Raw genomic sequence first — 25,026 nt, forward strand, 5'->3', positions numbered from 1 at the left:
GAGTCAGATACTTTAGAGACTTGTAAGCAACTCTTGGATAGACACATGGAGGATAGTAAAATGTAGAGTATGCAGGGTAGATTGATCTTAATAGGATAATAGGTTGGCACAACATTGTGGGCCGAAGATCCTGTATTGAGCTCTACTGTTCTATGTTCTATATAAACAGAAACTAGATAGCTGGCTCAGGCATTCCACAATCTGTAATGGGCACTGATGTAGATGATGCTAGGTACGTGTTCTGTTTTACCAGTCAAGTTTTTGTTTTGTCAAGTTTCTCAGTTGAGAGGAGAAAGTTTGGAAGTGTAATGAATGAGTTGAACAATTAATGAAATGTAAGTGCATAGAAATGAACCTCTTCACTACCCTGTGTCAAGGTTCTGAACTCACCATCTAAAATATGAGGAGTTGATTGGGAAAGTTTTTCTTTGTTCAGAAAACGATTTTTGGACTTTTTCCTTGTTCACCATCATTCTTGTTATGTCAGACAGAGGAAATTCTGCATTATGTTCTTCTGATTATGTTTAAAACCAAATTGGGCTTGGAGGCTTTTGGTGATATGAAAGACACTATATGAACGCAAGTCATTCTTTCTTCCATTACAGAACTTGAAGAGGTGATGCATGAAATTGGTCTGGTTAATCATAAAAATGAAGCTTCCATGGCTCACGGTCATGAACAAGACCATGGGGATGAGGACCATGAAGAAAATCACAAGAATGAACACCGACTCAGACAGCTGATAACCACAGGTCTGGAGAAGGAGGAAGCCAACATGACTGCCAATAGGTGGAACACGGTAATACCACACTTTTTTTTCCTTTATTCATTAACAGGATGAGGACATCACTGACCAGGCAGCAGTTATTGCCCATCCCTAATTGCCCAGAGGGCAGTCCAGAGTCAACCACATTGCTGTGAGTCTGGAGTCACATGTAGGCCAGACCAGGTAAGGATGGCAGTTTCCTTCCTTGAAGGACATTAGTGAACCAGATGGGTTTTTCCGACAATTGACAATGGATTCATGGACATCATTAGATTCTTAATTCCAGATATTTTATTGAATTCAAATTCCACTGTCTGCCATGGCAGGATTCAAACCTGGGTCCCCAGAATGTAAACTGGGTATCTGGATTAACAGTCCAGTGATAATACCACTAGGCCATCGCCTCCCCACTACTTTAAGCCATTTTCTTTACTTCACTGTTACAGGTCTGTCAGGAAACCTAGACTTAGCTGTTTAAAGGTTCAGCAGGATGATTCTACATTGCTACATATTGGGCTCAATTGGTTGCCCTTAAGTTATGCACTAAGTGCATGGAACAGTGGGCCAGGAAAATTCCAGTTTCAATATCCAACCTAAGCTGAGGTACAAGATCTAAGCCAGAACAATAGTTAATGGTGCTTCAATTGCCCATGGCCCCAGGCTGAGGTCAGGAAACTTCACTCAGTATTTCCACACTATTTATTGGAGAGGCGATGGCCTAGTGGTATTATCATTGGACTGTTAATCCAGAGACCCAGGAATGTTTCAGGGACCCAGATGGTGGTGTTTGAATTCACTAACACAAAAATCTGAAATAAAGAGTCTAATGATGACCATGAGTCCATTGTCAATTGTCAGGAAAAATCCATCTGGTTCACAAATGTCCTTTAGGGAAGGTAACAGCCATTCTTACCTGATCTGGCCCACATGTGATTCCAGACCTTAGAAGTTAATTGGAGTAAGGCAAATTTTAATGGTATGAGACAAGAACTTTCAACGGTTGATTGGAGTAGACTGTTTGCAGGTAAAGGGATGTTTGATAAATGTGAAAGTCTGATAAGCTTTCAAAAGTGTGATAACGAGAGTTCAGAGTTATTATTGTTATGGACCAGGCCAGACTTACTCAAAATATTTTAAGAAGGTAGCCTAGATCCTAACTTTTCTTATTTTAAGGGCAAATATAAAGTGCCATATTCCAGATGCAATGTGACTGGTCAAACTACCCGACGTTAAGCAAAACTATTTAAACACTATAGTTAAAATACAACAAAAGAAAGAGGAACTTACAATAACTTAACTCTGTTGGAAAAGTTAACAGAATAAAAGATACAGTAACTATTACTAATTAATTGTTCCAATATAGTAACATTCCATAAACACACACCTTGGCAAAAAGGGAAATTCAGAAATCTGATTATCTCACATGCAACCCAACAGCAGAGAGACAGCAACTAAAATTCAAGTAGAAACTCAGAGAGGGTAGCAGCCAGGAGACCTTTACTGTAGCTTCCAACCCTGTTGAGACTCCAATAGCAACTGCTGTTGAAACTCAAAGTTAAAAATCTAAGAACTAGAAATCCTGGTCTGTGAGAGCTGGCCACACCCATCCAAGCTGCTTCAACTGTTCCAACTTTTTAAAAAAAAACACCCAAGGCCTCACAAGCTATTTATGTTACTGGCATTCCAACTCGACAGCTCCTCACCTATGTCTTACAACCTCTCCTTTCCAAAAAAAAGGAAAAAAATACCTCTTAAAGCCACAGCATTGTCACGTTATGTTCCTGTTAGACTGAAAGGTAAGGTAAGATTAGGGAACAAAGGATGAATAAAGATATTGAGGTTCTAGTTAAGAATTTAAAAAAATCAAAAATTAGATATAGAGAACTGGGTTCAAATGAATCTCTTGAAGAGTATAAAGAGTGTAGGAGCATTCTTAAGAGGGAGGTGAGGAAGGCAAAGAGGGGATATGAGATAGTCTTTGCATTAAAGGTTAAGGAAAACCCAAAGAAATTCTACAAGTACATTAATAGCAAAAGAGCAACTCGAGAGAGAGTAGAGCCCCTTAAAGATAAAGTGGTCATCTTTATGTTAAGCCTTAGGAAATGGGAGAGATATTAAATAAATGTTTAATGTTTTTACTGTGGAGAAAGAAATGGAGGCTAGGGAACTCAGGGAAATAAAAATTGTTGCCTTGAAAACAATCCAAATTACAGAAGAAGAAGTCCTGGAGGTCTTAAAAAATATAAAGGTAGATAAATCCCTGGGACCTGTCTTAGCATGGGAAGTTAGGGAGGCAGAAGTGTCAAGGTGGCTACTTCTATCATGTCCATCTCTGATTCAGAGGATCTGACAATGTTTGATGGAGATAGTGAATCAATGGGTCCCTGAAGTATTTCTGAAGGCTTTGAGGTGCAGGACATGTTCTGCTCCTACACGGTCTGCAGATTTGTAAGCTTTCAAATGCTCCACATGCTTATTCAGGACTGTCACACCCATGCAAACTTTGTCACTGGCTCTGATCTCATGTTGATCATGCCTCTTATGAATGCAGGGCCATTTCCATGATTCTTGCACCAAACTTTATGCCCTGGATCAAACTGTCTGTCTCATTTTGTGGAATCTTGGATTCGGCACTGGAGTTCCTGAAGCCGTTTCACCAAGCTCCACCTTTCCCCAGGTCCTGGAAGATCGGACTTAGCCTGGTGCAGAGTCTTCTACCCATTAGCAACTCTGCCGGTGCTATCCCTTTAGCTGCATGTGGGGTGGTCCTATAAGCAATCAAGAACAGTGGCAACTTAGTATCTAGTGAGGCTGTAAGGCTGTTTCTTCAGTCCAACCTTCACAGTTTGGACTGTTCTTTCTGCCAGGTCATTAGATGATGGGTGGAATGAAACTGTCCAAATATGTCGTATACCATTTGACTTTAAGAAGTAACTAAAGTCCCTGCTACTAAACAATGGCCCGTTATCTGTAATTAATACTTCCAGATTCCATGTGTCGCAAAAGATGTGCGTAATCTTTCTGAGGTTCTGAGGAAGGGTCACCGGACCCAAAACGTTAACTCTGTTTTCTCCTCCACAGATGCTGCCAGACCTGCTGAGCTTTTCCAGCAACTTTATTTTTGTTCCTGGTTTAAAGCATCCGCAGTTCTTTTGGTTTTTAATTGCGTAATCTTTCTATTGTCACTCCAGTGTTTGACAAATGGACTCTACGCACACCCAACCATGTTGAATGGGCATCTACAATGAGTAAAAGCATTGAACCCATGAAAGGACCTGCACAGTCGACATGGAACCGAGTCCAAGGTTTATCTAACCCTTCTCGTGGATAAAGGGGAGCTGTTGGTGCTAATCTTTGTCCTTGTTGACATTCTGAGTACTATCCCACCAACACAGCTATACCTGTGTCCAGCCTGGCTAGCACCTTCACTCTGAGACTACTGGATGCCTTGATGGAGTCCAGGCAGTATCTGACGGCAACCTTTGCCCAGAACAATCACTCTTGATCCCCATACAATATGCCGTCCTCTACCCTAGGCAAAAATTCTAGCTACGACGGCCTTTTGGTTTCCCCCATTAATACCAATCCTTTCAGTTTGGAAAGGACTGCATCTTTCTGTGTCCAAAGTCTAATATTGTTAGCTGTGACTGTGACCGTGACCAGAAAATTCAATGTTTTGACCAAAGCTTCATTGGAGGCACTACAGTTCGTATATCTGCCAATGGGAGGCGGCTCAATTCATCCACATTTGCTACTCACCCACCCAGAAGGTGTTCAAATTTGTAATTATAAGCACCTAATATTAGAGCCCATCACTGAATGTGGCCTGAAGCTATGGGCAGCACTGCCTTAGCCTCTTCAAGCAGACCAAATAGTGGTTTGTGGTCCGTAATTATCATGAAATTTTCCCCATTAAGTTATTGGTGGAACCTTCTGATTCCAAATATGACCACCAATTTTTTTTTAAACTATTTGGGCCTAACAGAGCTCTGTTGCTGTCCTGAATGTGCATATCAACAACAATTACAATGTCATACCAGGCAGGATCCTGAAGAAAATTGTGACTGTTTGACTGATACTGGACTTTGTTTTGAGTTTTACTGTGGGCCATCCTAGAGTAACTCTTATCTGGATATTTCTTGAGTGAGGCTATGCAGCTGTGTTCTCAAGCTCAGGCAGACTGGCGAGGGTGTCCACTTCCATCAGGATACCTTGCAACTCACGCGCTCCTCTTGCTGCATTTTCCAATGATAAAGCTAGTTGCAGTGCCTATTTGAAGTCCAGTTGAGCTTCAGCACCAGGCATTTTGCATAGTCACATCATTAATCCTGTATACTAGATGGTCTCTAAGCATCTCATTGGGGTTAAACCAAATTAACAGTCTTCTGCCAGTCATCTTAACCTAGTCAAAAACCTCAATACAGATTCCCCTGGTTTTTGTATTGCTGAGTAAAAGCTTTAGCAACTTAGAATTAAAGGAGACTTGGGGTCATAATATTCCTTAACTATGTCAATCAATTCTTGAAATGTTTCAGTAACTCATGCCTCAGGAAAAGTTAGGCTTCTAATGACAGAAAAAGCTGCAGCTCCACAGGCTGTCAGGAGAATTTCTTGTTATTTCTCAGTTGCCACAATGGGAGATTGTTTGCTTGGAAAAAAAAATACACATTCTTTCCACATACTGGGCTAAGTCCTTGATGACTGGGTTGAACGAGTCAAGTTTCCCAAAGAGATGAATGATGTAAGAGAATGGTTACCCCCAACTTCAAAATGACTGCTGTGAGTGAGTTTCGTCAGGATCATGCTTTACTCTGCCACTGAAATAACTCTTCAGAAGCCGGAAACATCCTTTATTTACAAATGCATAGTCTTTGACAATAGCATTGCCTCTCACAGAGTCAGGCATTCAGGGTCAATATCCCTGACAATCACCCTTTGTGAACCAGGTCTCCTTGACTGGGCCAGATTAACAGTCCCAATCAAGGAACTCATGTTCTATGAAAAACACCTCATTACAATCACTACAGTGCTCATATCTCATCATTTATTGATACATCCTGTATAATAGTTTGTAATAACCGAAAGGCTTGGGAGTGATTTCAACAACTAGTGCATGATTTCCACCACCTCCTGCCCCCACTTTACCAACCTCCAAATCTATTGCTTAGCAGCAATACTTAAACATTTCTGCAGACAGTTTACAAGCTTTACCTCAACAAAGGTTTTGATGGCTTTTGGCAAAGTTTCACGCATCCGGGCTTTGTAAGAACACAGTGCAGTCCAGCAACACATCAGTGTATCAGATTGCATGCATTCTGATTGTTCTAAAGTGAGCAGACCTCCAATCCTGATATGAGACAACAGGATAAAGTGTAGATTCCTAAGAGTTAATCTAAAAATGCTGGAAGAGGAAAAAAGAATTGTGTTTCATTCTATTTGTAGGCACTAAAAGAAACTTGATGCCCTTAGATTTAAGGGGCATTAAAATGATTTACAATGTAGATAGTATCAAACCTTATCACGTTATATGAAGGGCTTGGCCTGAGTCATCAATCTGTGAAAGATGAATGAACACATGACCACCAGAGGGCAGCAGAATGTTGTAATACAGATTTTTGGACTTAATTAGCAGTTCAGAAACAAAATGTTTCCGGCAAAATTGTGACCTAACTGCAGATGTAAAAGTGTTGGGGCCATATACAGTGCGGTAAATATACTGAAGCTCCTAGAGAAAAAAAATCCACAAGCCTTGGAAATCAGAAACGCTAAACAAAATTGTATGTCAAATCGATCAGTATCTGAAAATAGAAAATCAGGCTAACCTTTCCAATGTAGCCTAATATTCTGCATCCAAAATATTAACTCATCTTTTCCTTTACAACTGATGATACTACCATGTTTCCAGCATGAGAATGAGTTAGAGGCAACGTTCTAGCATGGATAGAAGATTGGCTGTTTGGCAGATGGCAGAGAGTGGAGATAAAAGGGTCTTTCTCAGGATGGTAGCTGGTGACAAGTGGTGTTCCATATGGGTCAGTGTTGGGACCACTTTTCACTTTATACATTAATGATCTAGATGAAGGAACTGAGGACATTCTGGTTAAGTTTGCAGATGATACAAAGATAGGTAGAGGGAAAGGTAGTATTGAGGAGATGGGGAAGCTGCAGAAGGATTTGGACAGGTTAGGAGAGTGGGCAAAGAAGTGGCAGATGGAGTACAACGTGGGAAAGTGTGAGGTCATGCACTTTGGTAAGAAGAATAAAAGCATGGACAATGTCCAAATGGGGAGAAAATTCAGAAGTCTGAAGTGCAAAGAGACTTGGGAGTTCTAGTCCAGGATTCTCTCAAGGTAAACTTGTAGGTTGAGTGAGTAGTTAGGAAGGCAAATGCAATGTTGGCATTTATGTTGACAGGAGTTGAATATAAAAGCAGGATGAATATAAAAGCAGGAGGCTCTATAAGGCTCTGGTCAGGTCACATTTAGAGTACTGTGTGCAGTTTTTGGGCCCCATATCTCAGAAAGGATGTACTGGCCCTGGAGTGGGCTCAGAAGAGATTCACGAGAATGGTCCCAGGAATGAAAAGCTTAACATATGAACAACGTTTGAGGACTCTGGGTCTATACTCGATGGAGTTTAGAAGGGTGAGGGGGGGATCTAATTGAAACTTACAGAATAAGACCATAAGACATAGGAACAGAAATTAGGCCATTTGGCCCATCGAGTCTGCTCTGCCATTCAGTCATGGCTGATAAGTTCCTCAACCCCATTCTCCCGCTTTCTCCTCGTAACCCTTGATCCCCTTGATAATCAAGAACCTATCCAGCTCAGTCTTAAATACACTCAATGACCTGGCCCCCACAGCCGTCTATGGCAGTGAATTCCATAGATTCACCACTCTCTGGCTAAAGAAGTTTCTCCTTATCTCAGGGTGGATGTTGGGAAGATGCTTCCATTGGTAGGAGAGACTAGGACCCGAGGGCACAGCCTTAGAGTAAAGGGAAGACCTTTTAGAACGGAGATAAGGAGAAACTTCTTCAGCCAGAGAGTGGTGAATCTATGGAATTCACTGCCACAGAAGGTTGGAGGCCAGGTCATTGAGTATATTTAAGACATAGATAGATAGGTTATTGATTGTCAAGGGGAACAAGGGTTACGGGGAGAAAACGGGAGAATAGCGTTGAGAAACTTATCAGCCATGATTGAATGACAGAGCAAACTCGAATGGCTGAATGGCCTAATGTCTGCTCCTATGTCTTATGGTCTTATGAGTTCAATTAGCACTTCCTAAGCATCAATAAATCGTGTCACACAAATCAAGTCAGTCTGTAATGCAGTCCCAAATGAGTGATGATGAGCAGAATCTTTCTCCCTCAAGCGTGGTGTACTTGGAAATGAGAAGAGCAATTATTTAGATAGGATTGTGGCATACCTGAACCCCCTTGGCTAGCAGTAGGCCAAAGATGGGAAGGCCTGTGATCAGATCCCTATCCCACCACCAAGTGAAGCCCATATATGGACAATAAATCAGTCACCTCTTAAAGGCAGTATCCCATTGCCACTGATATTAACCAAGTTGTAGCTGGTTCTGCTGCCATGCGGCATGCACAGTAGCCAAAATTGTTACGATTCAACCTGAAGATTCAACTCAGCCTTTCAGGAATGATACCAAAAAAATCTCCTCCAAAAATATGTTGATGCTGGAGGCCAATTGAAAATGTTAAAGCTGAGATTTATATACTTATTACCAGCCGTATTAAGAGTTATGGAAACAAACTGGTCAGATGGAGTTATGATACAGATCATCACTGATCTAACTGAATGACAGAACAGGCTCAAGGGGCTGAAACAAGCGTAGAATGCTGGAGAAACACAGCAGGTCTGGCATCATCTGTGGAGGGAAACTGTCATTCTGGACTTGCAATGTTAAATCTGTTTCTCTCTCTGGAAGTGCTGCACTTCTCCAGCATTCTCTGTGCTTGTTTCAGATTCTCAGCATCTTCAGTATTTTGCTTTTATTCAGGAGGCTAAATGACCTACTTCCATATTTTTATGGTACACACCCGTCCTGAATAAAATTCTCTCCTTGCTGGTCACTGCCTCATGCAAACAAGCCTGTAAACTCAATTTAAAATGAGGACTGACATGTTAGAGCATTAACTAACTGCTATACTCTTTGGCTTTTTTTCCCCGGTGCTTTGTTTGCAGAAATGCTTCAGCTCCATTGAAATAATGACCATCTATCACATTCCAATTGATGCCATGATTTCTCGTGGTGACTTTGTTCAGCTGAGTCCTGCATTAATCCAGCAACTCCTGAGTCAAGCCTGCACCAGAAATCACCAAGTCACAGATAATAATGAATTTCAGCTGACCACTGCAGAAAGTAAGATTCTCTAGCAATATCATGGGTATTTGCAGCATTTTATAATATCAGTATTCAAAACTTAATGCATGTCTGAATTGTTTGGTTTCAGCTGCAGCTCAGTGGTAACTCTCTAACCTCTGAGTCAGAGGTAGTACATGGCAGTCCCACTCCAGAGACCTAGGTAGGCAGTCTAGGCTGACACCCCGGAGCTGTACTGAAGGGGTGCATCATTTAGATGAGACAAATAGCATAACTTTTTCCGAAAAAGATGGTTGTAATCATGACAGTAGCCTGAAATGTGTGCCAGCAACACATACAGCCGACCAGTGGGGACTACCCATTTGATTACATGGACAGCTACTCATGTATAAGCTGCCATATAGATGTCATTTTGTTCAGGACAATTGCCCGTTCCCAAGAGTGGCTGACTAAATCACAGATCTGGCAGCTCAGCAGCCTCATAGCACACTAATAAATGGTGACCGTTGCAAGGAGGGCAGGGAACCTACAACCTAACAAGTAGGCTGAAGAAACTTAAAAAATGATTAAAAACTACATCAATGATGTGGAATCACTCTGGGCTCACTGCCAGGCCCACCAGGACTGCCTTCCAAGTCCATAACACCTCTCAGATGCTCTCCCTGCCCCACCCTGTCAACCCATGCCTTTCTATACATCCTAAGACCCCTAATACCCTCCCTCTCAAATTATACCCATCTATCATGACCCTTCATACCCTCCATGCCAACCTCTACCCACTTCAGTTACCCTTTAAAGTTCATATGCCAACTTATGAACTTCAACACCCCTCACGACCCTTCGTAGCACTGTGCCAATTGAGAGTCAATTCCTGCTAACCCATGCATCTAATCTACCACTGTCGGCCGTTACATATACAATACCAACATACTCAGTATCTGTCATGTACAGTTAATGGCTCCTGTGGCGCAGCACCTCTGAACAAGAATGCCTGGATTCAAGTCCCACCTGCTCCAGAAGTGTGTAATAACATCCCTGAGCAGGTTGTTTAGAAAATATCTACATCTTGGGCAGACATCAATACTCATGCTGTGATCAAATAAAGGTCTTAAGTGTCTATTAATTCATTCATAGGCTAAAAAAAACACTTATTGATAAAACTATATTTCACAACTTCCTTTGAGACCTTACTAAAACAAACATTTAAATTCACTGTCCCACTTCAAAGAGTTTATATCCACTTAGAACAGTTAATCAAATTGTTATTTGCTAAGCATCTCATCGTGATAATGAAAGGTTGTGAAATGAGCCATGCAACAGCCATTTATTAATGCTAACCGTCAAAATTATGTTAGCCAATGTCAGAGTGGAAATGGCAAACACTGATCTATTTAAGACTAGACAGTTTATTTCAAATACTTAAGAGTTGGAAATGAAAGTACATTAACAGAATGATAGTTCTCTTGACAGATATTGTGATAGTACTCTTGACAGCTATCATGACCGTTCCAAATAGTTTGTGTATTTTTAAAAACCCCTTCATGTCTACTTTTAACTGACCCAAAGAGCAATTGATCTCTTCCAAAGGAGATGTGACCACCGTCAAAGGTATCCCAAAACAATTTATAAAAGGACATCAGTCTCCTCCCACCAGGTGTAAAGTACACAAGTCATGTTTTAGACATCCCTCTCATGAAAATCACAAAAGCCTGAGGCAGCTGTATTTCAATATATGTATTTACTTCCATAAACCGTAAGATGTGCAAATTAGAGCCCACTCAATTTGTTCCCACCCACTCTTGTACAATGGTGAAGGTCATGTTGGGTTGGAGCTTCAAGATCTGGGCTTCCACCTCCGTTTTAATCAAGGCAGAAATACTCTCAGGCTTTCTGAAAATTCAGGTCCAAATGTTTAATTTTTGTAAATCAGTTACTGCATTGTTAAAATGCCTCCATTTTTTTCCAGAATATATATATGGATCGATCGCAACATTAGTTGTAAGTCTTTGTGCTGTGTTGGGGATTGTGATTCTGCTTTTTACCTCTTGTACCACTGCATATCAGCATGTTATACAATTCTTCATAAGTTTGGCTGTGGGCTCATTAACTGGTGATGCTGTGTTACATCTCATACCTTCGGTAAGCACACTTTTTTCATAATATTTCCACACCACAAACAAAAAATGCTTTAGTTTAAATTGTGTAACTTATTGAGTTGAAAGAAATGGTAAATTGTTGCTGCATATAAGTTATTAAAAATCTTAGGCATTCCTTTGTAAAATTTTCAGTTGCTACAATTTTGGATGACATTTATACGCTGATATTTAACATTCAGACTCTCTATGTAGCATTACAAACAGTAGCAGACAGCCTCTTACCTAAGAAAAAATATACCAGCATTGGAGGCACCAGAGAAGGTTTACCAGGTTGTTCCTGGGGATTGAGGAGACATTGAGAAGTTAGTACTTATCGAAGTTAGAAGAATGAGATGCAAATTTATTGAAACCTACAAGATGCATAGGGGACTTGTCAGGATAGATGTAGAAAGGTTGTTTCCCCTTGTGGAAGAGTATAGCACCAGACAGCTCAGAGTAAGTGGTCACCCATTTAAAACAAAGATGAGGAGGAATATTTTCCCTCACAAGGTTGTGAATCTGTGGATTTTTTTAACCACAGAGAGCTTTAGAGACAGTTGTTAAGTATACTCAAGGCTGAGAGAGGCAGATTTTTAATCAGTAAAGAAATCAAAAGTTATCATACAGTCATAGAATTATACTACACGGAGACAGACCCGCCGGTTCAACTTGTTCATGCTGACCTAATATCCTAAACTGATTTCGTCCCAATAGCAAGCATTTGGCCCATATCCTTCTATACTCTTCCTATTCATGTACTCAACTAGATGCCTTTTAAATGTTGTAATTGTACCTGTCTCCACCACTTCCTTTGGTAGCTCGTTCCGTGCATGCACCACTCTCTGCATGAAAAAGTTACCCATCAGGTCCTTTTTGGCCTTTCCCCTCTCACCTTAAACCTATGCTCTCTAGTTTTGGACTCCTCCACCCCTGGGAAAAGACCTTGGCTATTCACACTATCCATGCCCCTCATGATTTTATAAGCCTCTATGAGGTCATCCCTCAGCCTCCAATGCTCCAGGTAAATAAGCCACAGTCTATTCAGCCTCTCCCTGTAAATCACACCCTCTAGTCCCAGCAACAGCGATAACAATTTTCTGAAGAAGGGTCTAGGCCCGAAACGTCAGCTTTCCTGCTCCTCTGATGCTGCTTGGCCTGCTGTGTTCATCTAGCTCTACACCTTGTTATCTCAGTCCCAGCAACATCCTTGTAAATCTTTTCTGCACCCTCTCAAGTTTAACAACATCTTTCCTATAGAAGGGTGACTAGAATTGTATGCAGTATTCCAAAAGTGGCCTCACCAATGTCCTGCACAGCTACTATATGACATCCCAACTCCAACATGCATGTTCTGACCAATGAAGGCAAGCATGTCAAAAGCCTTCTTCACCACCCCATCCACCTGCGACTTCATTTTCAGGAAGTATGCACCTGAACTCCTCAATCTCTTTGTTTGGCAGCATTTCGTAGAGTCCTACCATTAACTGTACAGGTTCTGCACTGGTTTGCCTTTACAAAATGCAACATCTCACATTTATCTAAATTGAACTGTATCTGCCACTCCTCGGCTCAAAATTAGCCCATCTGATCAAGGTCCCATCGTACTCTGAGATAATCATCTTCACTGTTCACTAAACCACCTGCTTTGGTGTCGTCTGTAAACTTACAAACCATAACTCCTATGTTCACATCCAAATTATTTATATGACAAAAAGCATTCCCAGCACCAATCCTTGTGGCACACCGCTAGTCACAGGCCTCCAGTCCAAACAGCAATCCTCCACCATCACCCTCTGTCTTCTACTGTCAAGCCAATTTTGTATCCAATTGGCATAAGAGAATATCATGTAAAATTGACTGATATGGATAGAGAGTTAGTTGGCAGACAGGAATCAAAAATAGAAATGAATGGGTCTTTTTCCAAGTGGCAGGCAGTGACTAGTGGGTACTGCAGTGGGATACTATCAGTGCTGGACCCCAGCTATTCGCAATATATATTAACGATTTAGATGAGGGAACTAAATGTAATTTCTTTGGATGTGCAGATGACACAAAGCTAGGTGGGTTGGTGAGCTGTGGGGAGGATATAGAGATACTTCAGTGTGAGTCGGACAAGTTGAGTGAGTGGCAAATGCATGGCAGATGAAATATAATGTGGGTAAATGTGAAATTATCCACTTTAGTTGCAAAAACAAGAAAGCAGATTATTATCTTAATAATGATAGATTGGGAAAGAGACAGGTGCAATGAGACCTGCGTGTCCTGGTACACCAGTCAATGAAACTAAGCATGCAGGTATAGCTGGTGATAAAGAAGGTAAATCGTATGTTGGGCTTCATAGAAAGAGGGTTTGAGTACAGTAATAGGGACATCTTACTGCAATTGTATGTGGCTGTGGTGAGAAAATATCTGGAGTACTGTGAAAAGGTTTGGTATCTTTATCTGAGGAAGAATGTTCTGGCTATGGAAAGAGTGTGATGGAGGTTTATCAGACTGATTTAATGGGGTGGCAGGACTGTTGTTTGAAGAAAGACTGGATTGTTTAGGACTATATTCACTGGAGATGAGAAGAATGACGGGGGAATTTCATAGACATTTATAAAATTCTAACAGGTTTCGACAGGGTAAACATCAAAAGGATGTTCCCAGAGAGTTCAAAATCAGGGGTCAAAGTCTAAGGATACTGGGTAATCTATTTAGGACTGAGATGGGGAGTTAATTCTTCACCCAGACAGTGGTGAGTTTGTGGAATTCTCTGCCACGGAAAGCAGTTGAGGCCAAAACATTAAATGTTTTCGAGAAGGAGTTGGGTATAGTTCTAATGGCTAAATGAATCAAAGGTTCTGGGGCGAAAGTGACAATAGGGTACTGAATTAGATGATCAGCCATAACGATATTGAAAGGAAGACCAGGCTCAAAGGGCTGAATGGCATACTCTCTATTTTCTATGTTGCCATGTAATAAAGGAACCAGAAGATCAAGGATATTTGTTTCCTAATGGATTTAATATTATCATCAGCACTCTAAATCGAACAGAAAATTCAGAGGAACTTTCTCCTCCACGGGAAATTAGAATAGTTAAGGGGAAATTAAATAAGCCCATAAGGGGAAAAAGTAAGTAAAATGATATGTTGATAAGCTTAGATAAAGAAAGGTGGTGGTGGTGGGGGGAGGGGGGGTGCGTGGTTGGTGGCTCAGTTTCAACAAAAATGCTTGATGGAAGTTTTAGAATCTAACTCCACATAGTATCCAAACAATAATTCCTTTTGTATCTTTGTTTCAGTTTCTTGGCTTACATACTCACCAGGACAGTCATGATCACTTGCCAGCCTCTCACAACTGGAAGCTACTGGCTGTTATTGGAGGCATCTATACCTTCTTCCTGTTGGAGAAGATATTCAATATATTAATAAAAGATGAAGATGTGAGTATTTTTTTCTTTTGATAAAGTATATAAGAACTGATTATATGCGTAATGATTGAACAGGCTTTCTCTTTTGCATAATTTACATAGTCACCAACTACAGCTTTTAGAATCTCTTTAAGGAGTGATTATTCACACGTCACATGTAAAACCCATTCAATTTTCCATCACTTCCCTCCAGACCCCCCAACAATAGTAATTCATTGAAAATGTAAGGATATATCTAGTGCCAGAGACCCAGGTTTGATTCCAGCCTTGGGCGACTATCTGGTGCAGAGTTTGCACGTTCTCCCCGTGTCTGCATGGGTTTCCTCTGGGTACTCCAGTTTCCTCCCACAGTCCAAAGATGTGCAGGTTAGGTGGACTGGCCATACTAAATTGCCCTGTGGTGTCCCAGGGATGTGCAGGCTAAGTGGGTTAGCCATGGCAAATGCAGGGTTTTGAGGTTGGTTGGCTCGCCGAGCTGGTTTGTTGTTCCGCAGACGTTTCGTTACTGTGCTTGGTAACATCTTCAGTGCAGCCTCTGAACACCAACTGGCTACAAAAAGACACGACCAATACACACTCATCTCAATCCACATGGACAAGGAGAACCACGACTTCGACTGGGACAACGCCAAGATCCTGGGACAGGCTAGGCAGAGACAAGCACGAGAATTCCTGGAAGCATGGCACTCCACGAAGCAGGCTATTAGTAAACACATTGAACTCGACCCCATATACATTCCACTACGGAAGAAACCCGGAAGTGAGGCAATCCATCGCAACGGACCCCAGAGTTTTAAAACCAGGCGGGAAAACACACCGACGCTTCATCAGAGGCTGCACTGAGGATGTTACCAAGCACGGTAACGAAACGTCTGCGGAACAACAAACAAGCTTGGCGAGTCAACCAACCTCAACACCCACAACCTGAGCTACAAATCTACTCCAAAACCTTAGAAATGCAAGGTTATGGGGATGGGCGGGATGCTCTTTGAAAGGTCAATGTAGACTTGATGGGCTGAATGACCTGTATCTGCACTGTAGGGATTCTATGATATTATGATCTGAACACCATGATTCATATTATACATCTCTGAAGGAGGAGAATTGCCTCCATCTGTGCACATTCTTACAAGTTTTCATTTTGCTCATCTCTATGAGCTGGGTGTAACACCATGGTTCCTTTCTCCCCAAGCCTGCTCACACTCCCAATGGCTATGTCACATATATTTAATCAGCTTGAGGTAACATGTCAACAGGAAGCCCTGTCTCAGACAGCTGCTGGCCAATGAGAGGATGGCAGTTCTCAAGTAATGGCAGCGCCATCGTGAGAAGTGACCACTGCCAGTACTGAGCAAGGTGCACAGGAAGGCCACCTGAACCTGAGCCAGGATTATAGTTATGTCTGCGATTTTCACATTAGCAGGCATCAACAAGGAAGACAAAGCAGTACTGAGGCAGTGAAGCCAGGTTAGGTTGGCCAGTCAATTAGGGGAAACTGGCAAGGGGATAGGAGGTGAATTAGACCTCCGACCAGTAACCTAGATACCTGGACATAAAAAAAACAAGCTCAAATCAAATGATGAGGAGATAAAATATCAGTATCAGTGTGTGTGACTGAGAAGTTATTTGGACTTTGTACAACTCTAACGTTCACTAATGCCCATTGCATCTAAACCTTAAAAAAGCACAAAGACCTTGTGGATGCTGGAAATCTGAAACAAAAACAAAAATTGCCAGAAAAACACAAAAGGTCTGGCAGTATCTTTGGAGAAAAAGCAGAATTAGCATTTCAAGTCTAGTGACCCTTCTTCAGTTCTACCACCTAGAAGAACAAGGCAGCAAATACATAGAGACACCAGCACCTACAAGCCATTCACCATCTTAACTTGAAAATATATCACCATTCCTTCAGTGTCACTGGGTCAAAATCCTGGAACAACCTCCATGACAACTTGTAGGTCTACCTACAACATATGGGCTGCACCAGCTCTAAGAAGGCAGCTCACCAATATCTTCTCAAGGACAACTAGGGGTGGCCAACAAATGGTGGCTTAGCCAGTGATGCCCACATGCTGTGAGTAATTTGTTTTCTTAAAGTACTCATTCTTCACACGAGAAGTCCTGAGGCAACATCCCCGGTTGGTGTGTCTCTAGATGCCTGTTTCTTGGGTTATGTGATATGTGAAGATTTCTTTTCTGTACAGTTCAGACATAGTGAAAACAATAGTGAAGAGATAATTGAATCCTGCTCAGTACTGTTAATGAGCAACCTAACTGAATGATGAAAAATTGCAAAGTGCTGTCCAAAAAAACTGATTCAATTGGCCAAACTACTAGGCCACACTATATTCTTACACCACAGTTAAAATACAAACAAAAAGAAAGAATTTGTGTAACTTTCACTCTATTGAAATATTTAACAAATTAATATATTATTTAACTATTATTCATCAACTGTTTCAATATAGCAGCATTCCATAAACAGAACTTTTGCAAAGGCAAATTCAGCAAAACAGATTTCCCTCACTTGCTATCTCCTCCAGTCCAGGAGAAGGAACATCAACAGGAGGAATCTAGCAGCAGAGGGAGCACTCAAGCTTTTGCAGCAGCAGAGGGAGACAGCTGTATTTCACAGCTTCAACTCCAAAACCCCAAATTCAACAACTGAAAGCAAAACTGTGTGAGCCTGACTCCACCCACTCATGCTTCTTTTGTCTACTTTTAAAAAAAATCCCAAAGCTATTTACTCTGATTTCCATGGAGCAGATACCTCAGTACCAATTTTACAACACCTCTTTTCAAAAGAAACAGGACAGAACAAATCCCTCTTAAAGGCACATATATTGTCACATCTTAAAATTACTAGGAACTATATAGATGTATACAGAGGAACTGGGCCGCTACAAAAAAAAGGAACTTTTACAGGTATTGCATGTTTCCCTAACAATCAATAGCATGGAGAACAATGTTCATTGCCAGATTCCCCATGGCAACACCATAAGCAAACAAAGTCAACTTGCCTTTTGAATTTAAACAAAAAGACTGTACTCAGCTATGGATTTTATGTCAATGACAACGAATCAGCAACTTTTTTTCTCATCCAGAACAAAATGCTTCCTTCTGAATATTTTGCACTCTTGTGCCTGTCCTGATGACTGCATCTTGTAAACTTTGATAGTATGTGTCTTCTTTTCAGCCATAACAGGGATCTGTGAACTAATCCTAGAATCTGTTGTTATGAAATTCTGCTCTGTGAGTTCAAACAATATGGCAGGCAATGCACGATATCATTGTGACAAGTTGAATTCCAGATTCTGGTTTTCATGGTGTTCTGTATCTGGTTGTAGGATGAACAAGATGGCCATCACTGTGATCACGTGCTGGCTCTTCAGGCATTTAAAGAAGGGCAAAAGAATAAACAGAAGGAAAAGAAGACAACATCCCAGGTGGAACTGGTAAGTGTCACACTACGGGGTGCATTCTGAAATTCTAGCCAGTGATTGTGCATCTCCCATTGCACTCTTGCTTCCTAACTCACTTGGGATAAATTATCCTCCTTGATTCAGCCTACAATTAGACAAGATCAGACAGATACCAGTGATTCGAGTTTTGCTTTGGCTCCTTGATGCCATGCTCAGTCAAATGTTGTCTTGGTGAAATGAAGGTGATTGCCTTTGACATCAATGCTGCATTGGACTGAGTGTGGTATTAAGGGGCCCTAGCAAAACTGCAGTCAGTGGGAATTGGAGGAAAACTCTCCGTTGTTTTGCGTCATACCTGGCACATACAAAGAAACCTGTCCATCTTCTCTCCCATCTATCCACTTCTCCCACCTCACTGACCAATCCCACCACTGCCTACCTGCACTCACCTATCACCATCCCACCTACCTTCCCCAGCCCCACCCCTCCTCTCTCTATTTATTTCTGAGCTCCATTCCCCCACTCCCATTTCTGAAGAAGGGTCCTGACTCGAAACGTCAACTTTCCTACTCCTCTGATGCTGCCTGGCCTGCTGTGTTCCTCCAGCTCCACACGGTGTTATCTCTGACTCCAGCATTTGGCAGTTCTTACTATCTCTACAAAGGTGATTTGTTGTTTTTAGAGGTCATTCGTCTCACCTCCAAGATAGCTCTGCAGCAGTTCTTCAGAGAAGTGCTCTAGGCTCAACTATCTTCAGCTGTTTCATCAATAACTTTCCATTTATCTAAGGTCAGAAGTGAGGATGTTATTTGATGATTGCACAATATTGAACACCATTCGTGACTCGTCAGATACTGAAGCAGTCTATGTTCAAATGCAACAAGACCATGACAATATCTAGGCTTGGGGAGAAAAGTGGAAAGTAACATTTGCATATAAAAATAGTAGAAAATAACCATCCACAATAAGAGACAATCTAACCACCACACTTTGGCATTACTGCTGAATACCCTGCTTGGGGATTACCACTGACCAGAATCTCAACTGAACTAACCATAAAAATACAGTGACTACAAGAGTAGGTCAGAAGCCAAAGAGTAATTCACCTCCTGACTCCCAAAGCCTGTCCACTGTCTACAAGGCACAAGGTCAAAAATCACACGACACCAGGTTATAGTCCAAAAGGTTTATTTAAAAACACAAGCTTTCGGAGTCTCATTCCTTCTTCAGATATTAGTGAGACAGGTGGTTCGGACACAGAATTCATAAACAAAAGATCAAAGGGTCATAGAACTGATGCAAATACCTGAAGGGACCAGATGGATTATTTGACAATTGACAATTTATTTGTGGTCATTATTTGACTCTTAACTCTAGATTTTTATTGAATTCTGATTGTTAACCCTTTAGACGTCATGTATCAGGGCACCTAAGTACTTTTGCATTTTGGAAGGTCTAATCCAGATGGAAAATATACAGTAAATGGCAGAACCCCTAAGAGTACTGATAGGCAGAGAGATCTGGGTGTACAGGTACACAGGTCACTGAAAGTGGCAACGCAGGTGGAGAAGGTAGTCAACAAGGCATATGGCATGCTTGCCTTCATCAGCCGGGGCATTGAGTTTAAAAATTGGCAGGTAATGTTGCAGCTTTATTGAACCTTAGTTAGGCCGCATTTGGAATATTGTGTTCAATTCTGGCGCCACACTGCCAGAAGGATGTGGTGGCTTTGGAGAAGGTACAGAAAAGATTTACCAGGATGTTACCTGATATGGAGAACATTAGCTATGAGGAGAGGATGGAGAAACTTGAGTTGTTCTCACTGGAACAACGGAGGTTGAGGGGCGACCTGATACAGGTCTACAAGACTATGAAGGGCATGGACAGACTGGACAGTCAGAAGCTTTTTCCCAGGGTGGAAGAGTTAGTTACCAGGGGCCCTGGGTTTAAGGTGCAAGGGCCAAGGTTTAAAGGTGATGTACAAGGTAAGTTTTTTACACAGTGTTGGGTGCCTGGAACTCGCTGCTGGGGGAGGTAGTGGAAGCCAGATACTATAGTGACATTTAAAGGGTGTCTTGACAAATACATGAATAGGATGGGAATAGAGGGATATGGTCCCCGGAAGTGTAGGGGGTTTTAGTTGTGACGGGCAGCATGTCAGAGCAGGCTTGGATGGCCAAAGGTCCTGTTCCTGTACTGTAATTTTCTTTGTTCTTTGTACTGCAGCATTCTGCAATCTCTCTTCCTTTAAGTAATACTTTGCTTTTCTATTCTTCCTACCAAAGTGATTACTTCACATTTCCCACATTAGTTTCATTACATTTGAATTTCTTCGGCCAAATTTTTGCCCACTCCATTAACCAATCTTTATCCCTTTGTGGACTTGAGACTTGTGGACTCAAGTCCACAACTTGAGCACTGTGTGTGGTTCAGGTCACCTTGTTACAGAAAGGATCTAATTGCACTAGAGAGGGTAGAAAGGAAATTTATGAGGATGTTGCCAGGAGGGGAAAAATGCAGTTATCAGGCAAGTTTGGATGGTCTGGGGTTGTTCCCTTTGGAACAGAGAGGCTGAAGGGAGATTTGATTGAGTGTACAAAATTGTAAGGAACCTGGATAGAATGGTTGGAAGGGCCTATTCCCTTAGCAGAGTGGGCACTGATGAGGGGGGATAGATTTAAACTGGTGAAAGGATTAGAGGGAAGATAAGGAAAGGATTTTTCACCCAGAGGGTGGTAGGAGTCTGGAACTCACTGCCTAAAAGGATAGAAGAGGCAGAAACCCTCAACTCATTTAAAAGCTGCCTCAAAATGTACATCAAGTACTGTAACTTGCAGGGGTATGGACTAAATGCTAGAAAGTAGAATTGGGTTGGATGGTTTATTTTTCAATAGACAATGAATGGCCATGTGACTTTTCTCTGCATTGTAAACCTTTATCCATACATCACAGCAAGAATGCTGCAAAATTTGGATGGAGAGGACTCTCTCTCTCTCTCAGCCCTTTCAGGACTGCTTTTGGCTGCTATTCTCCTGCTGACTGCATGCAAATGAGGGTGATAGTGGGCAATGCAGGGAGAAGGGGATTTGGATCATAGCAGGACCTACATGAACTTTTCTTCTTTCCAGTCCAGTTACTGGTTGTCCAGGCTGCAATTTAGAAGGTAGTAGGGTTTCAGTTCACCCAATGGAAGAAGACATTTCAAGTCCTTCTTTCTTAATAGAAACATAGAAAACAGGAACATGAGTTGGCTGTTCAGCCATTCAAGCCTGCACCACCATTCAATATGATCACAGCTTATTGTTCTACCCAATAACGTTTCTTGCCTTTGCTCCATACCCTTTGGTCCTTTTAGCCCTAAGAACTATATATAACTTCTTCTTGAAAACATTCAATGTTCTTGCCTCATTTGCTTCCTATTACACAGAATGCCACAGGCCCATCACTTCCTGGGTGAAGAAATTTCTCAACTCAGTCCTAACTGGGCTACCCCATATCCTTAGACTGTGACCTCTGGTTCTGGGCTCCTCGGTCATCAAGAACATTCTTCCTGCATTTACCCTGTCTAATCCTGTTAGAATTTTATAGGTTTTTTATGAGATCACCCCTTATTGTTTAAAACCCCAGTGAATATAGTCCTTACCGATCTGGTCTTTCTCTGTACATCAGTCCTGGCATTCCAAGAATTAGTCTAGTAAACATTTGTTATACTCCCTCCATATCCAGAACACCCTCCCTCAGATAAGGAGACAAAATTGCACACAACATTCGAAGTGTGGCCTCATCCAATAGCAGCAAGACATCCCTGCTCCTGTACTCAAATCCTCTCGCTTTGAAGGTCAACATACCTTCTCCCTTCATTATCTCGATGCACCCCCGTGCTTACTTTCAGCAACTGGTGTCCAAGGACACTCAAATCTTATCACAGCTCCACATTATAGTTCATCTGCCATGTATTTGCCCACTGACTCAACTTGTCCAAATCATACTGAAGCATCTCTGCATCCTCCTCACAGTGCATCCTCCAATCTAGCTTTGTGTTGTGTGCCAACGTGGAGACATTACTTAATGCCCTCACCTAAATTATTAGTATATATTATAAACAGCCGGGGACAAAGCACTGATCCCTCCGTTACCTCATTGGCCACTGGTTACCACTGAGAAAATGACCTATTTATTCCTACTCTTTGTTTCCTGACTGCCAGCCAGTTCTCTATCAATATCAGTACACTATTTTAATCCTACGTGCTTTAATTTTACATGCTAATCTCTTATGAACATTATTGAACACCTTCTGAAAACATTTCTTCTCAACAAGTGCTGAAGGACTTGGTCTCTGCTGCTATTAATGTGGCAGCAGCATCCCTGGTAGGAATCTTTACCTTTGTATAAATAAGAGAACTGCAGACACTAGAAATCTGAAACAAAGAACAGAAATTGCTGGAGAAACTCGGCAGGTTTGGCAGCATCTCTGGAGAGAAAACAGAGAGAACGTTTCAAGTCCAGTGACCCTTCAGAACTGCTGAACTTCAGAGCAATTCTGAAGCAGGGGTCACTGGACTCAAAACATTAACTCTGTTTTCTCTCCACAGATGCTGCCTGACCTGCTCAGTTTCTTGAGCAATTTCTGTTTTTATCTTTACTTTTTGTACTAGCTTCTGAACTCATGCCGTGCATTGTAACCCCACCTAGCAGGATTAATTGTATTCTGGGCAGAGAAGCAGAGACAGGTAAAATTCTTTCATATCTCTTTTTTTCTAAATCTATTGTACCTCCTTTCTATACTTTGAATGTTCCCTTCTCATTTTGCAATTTTTCCTCTTCCCTGATTGCAATTAGACATTAATCGCTCATTTCTGTTCCCATGTTTAGACAGCTTCTGAAGCGTCCTTGGAAAGTGATTCTGGTCACCATCCCTCTAAAGGTTAGTTTGGTTAAAAGTCCTAAACAATGGAATGATCTCAATTTTGTCAGATCGACAAGATTTTGAATTTAAATGACCTCGACCTTACCGCCTGACTTCGTCAGACATGTGCTAGAATTCACATAAAGTTAAGTGAGATGGAGGAACAAAATTCAGGGCTTTTGTTTTATTCATTTCCATGCATCACTAACTTGAAATGTTGCAGTTATTTTTTTTTAAATTTCTGTTGGTCCACATAGAATTACACAGAATTTACAACACAGAAACAGGTTGGTTGGCACAATGTGTCCATTCCCTGTGCTTTGTTAGTGTTTGTTCACTTGTGATGAGCTATGTGACACTATTCACGATGTGCCTTACATTATTTACCAGATCTACCAATGTACCAATCTGTGAAAAAAAATGATACTGAATAAAGTTTTACCTACTTGCACTTTGTTACAATATCCCCCTGATAATTGGACTATTGGACTTCCAGCTACAATTACCTTGTTGGTAAAATACTGTTTCTAATGGAAATAAGAATTACCTAGAGTAAATATGTTACTCAATATACCATAACAGATTGTTTGAGTGTATTCACAACATGTTGACTTTTCTTTCTCTACAGGCTTGAGGGTGCTTCCATATATGATAGTGATTGGCGATGGTATCCATAACTTTGCAGATGGACTGGCTCTAGGAGCAGCTTTCTCTGTCTCCTGGAAGACAGGACTTGCCACAACACTTGCAATCTTATGCCATGAACTTCCACACGAAATGGGTATTTTTTAAACACTCCATTATTATAAGACTTTCCTTTATTTCAAGATAGTTCGATGAAAGAAAGCTATTTTGCTGATCATGGTTTTATGTTGAGGTCCCCATGTTTTAAGTCATATGCTTAAATATTAAACGGAAATAAATATGTGAATAAGTAGTGCTGAGTATTTCACTACAAGTAGACATTTTATTATAACACTGAAGTAAACAGAGAAATATAAAGCACAGCAGCATTTTTCATAAGGGATCAACCTTTTACCACATACGTGAACATTCATATGTGCAATTCAGCCCGTTGAGCCTGCTCCACCATTTAATAATATCATAACTGGTGTGATTATAACCTCAAATCCACATTCCGATCTGTTCTCCCTGCTTATCAAGAATTGAATTATCTTTAACTTTAAAATATTCAAAAAATCTGCCTGCACTACCTTTTCAGGAAGAGAGTTCCAAAGGAACCTCAGGGATAACAGTAGTACATTTTGGATGTGGCATTAGTGTCAAGATAATGCTGTTCAGACTTATTCAATTGTCCTGATTCAAACTCCATAAACTCTTTAAAAGTAATTTCCCCCATTTCAATTCTTGAACCTCCTGCGAAATCTCTAGATATTCTCAGGTCTCTTTAAACTGGCCAATAATAGACAGTGACATAACGTGAATCTTCTGTTTTTCAAATCAAATGTCTTTCAAAACATGCCTTTACTTCATACCTATAAACATCCTGGCGATTAGCATTGACCAGAAACTGAACTGGACATGCCATGCAAATACTCTGGCTAAAACAGCAGGTCGGAGGCTGGGAATCCTGAAGTGAGTACACCTCCTTACTCCTCAAAGGTTGTTCATCATCTATAAAGCACAAGTCGGGAGTCTGATGGAATACTCCACACTTGCTTGAATGAGTGCATCTCCAACAATGTTCAACAAGCTTGATATCATTCAGGACAAAGAATCCTGTTTGATTGGCACCACATTTGCCTTCCTTTAATCCATTTTGTGTAAGACCACTACTTTTTTTACTCTGTAAGATTTGTACTTAGGTACTTTTACCTAAGATGGCGCTAGTAAAAGGCAGCCATTGCAAATACTTTTTACTGTACTCCTATACTTCTGTATTGTAGTACAAATGGCAATAAAGGATATTCTATTCACAAAGATTTAACCCTTCCACTGTCAACACTCAGTTGCCACAGTGTGTATCATCCACAAGACACACTGTATAATTCACTAAGGCTCCTTAGACAGCACTTTC

At 41.2% G+C, this 25,026-nt stretch overlaps 1 protein-coding gene across 3 annotated transcripts in view; it reads left to right on the top strand.

Moving 5' to 3' along the window:
• The window catches only part of LOC109937349 (zinc transporter ZIP4), a 57,172-nt gene that overhangs the window by 21,604 nt on the left and 10,542 nt on the right, over positions 1-25,026 (top strand). The window contains exons 4-10 of one of the 3 annotated variants that reach the window (XM_020535954.2): positions 606-799; positions 8,975-9,152; positions 11,080-11,252; positions 14,532-14,672; positions 18,008-18,115; positions 22,955-23,006; positions 23,617-23,769. In XM_020535954.2, coding sequence (XP_020391543.2) covers positions 606-799; positions 8,975-9,152; positions 11,080-11,252; positions 14,532-14,672; positions 18,008-18,115; positions 22,955-23,006; positions 23,617-23,769 — 999 coding nt within the window. Of the gene's footprint in view, positions 1-605; positions 800-8,974; positions 9,153-11,079; positions 11,253-14,531; positions 14,673-18,007; positions 18,116-22,954; positions 23,007-23,616; positions 23,860-25,026 lie in introns of those variants that run through there. The other 2 variants (XM_048611886.1, XM_048611893.1) reach the window with 2 other exon arrangements.

Source organism: Rhincodon typus, chromosome 2 (assembly GCF_021869965.1).
Source record: "Rhincodon typus isolate 14 chromosome 2, sRhiTyp1.1, whole genome shotgun sequence".
Taxonomy (NCBI): domain Eukaryota; kingdom Metazoa; phylum Chordata; class Chondrichthyes; order Orectolobiformes; family Rhincodontidae; genus Rhincodon; species Rhincodon typus.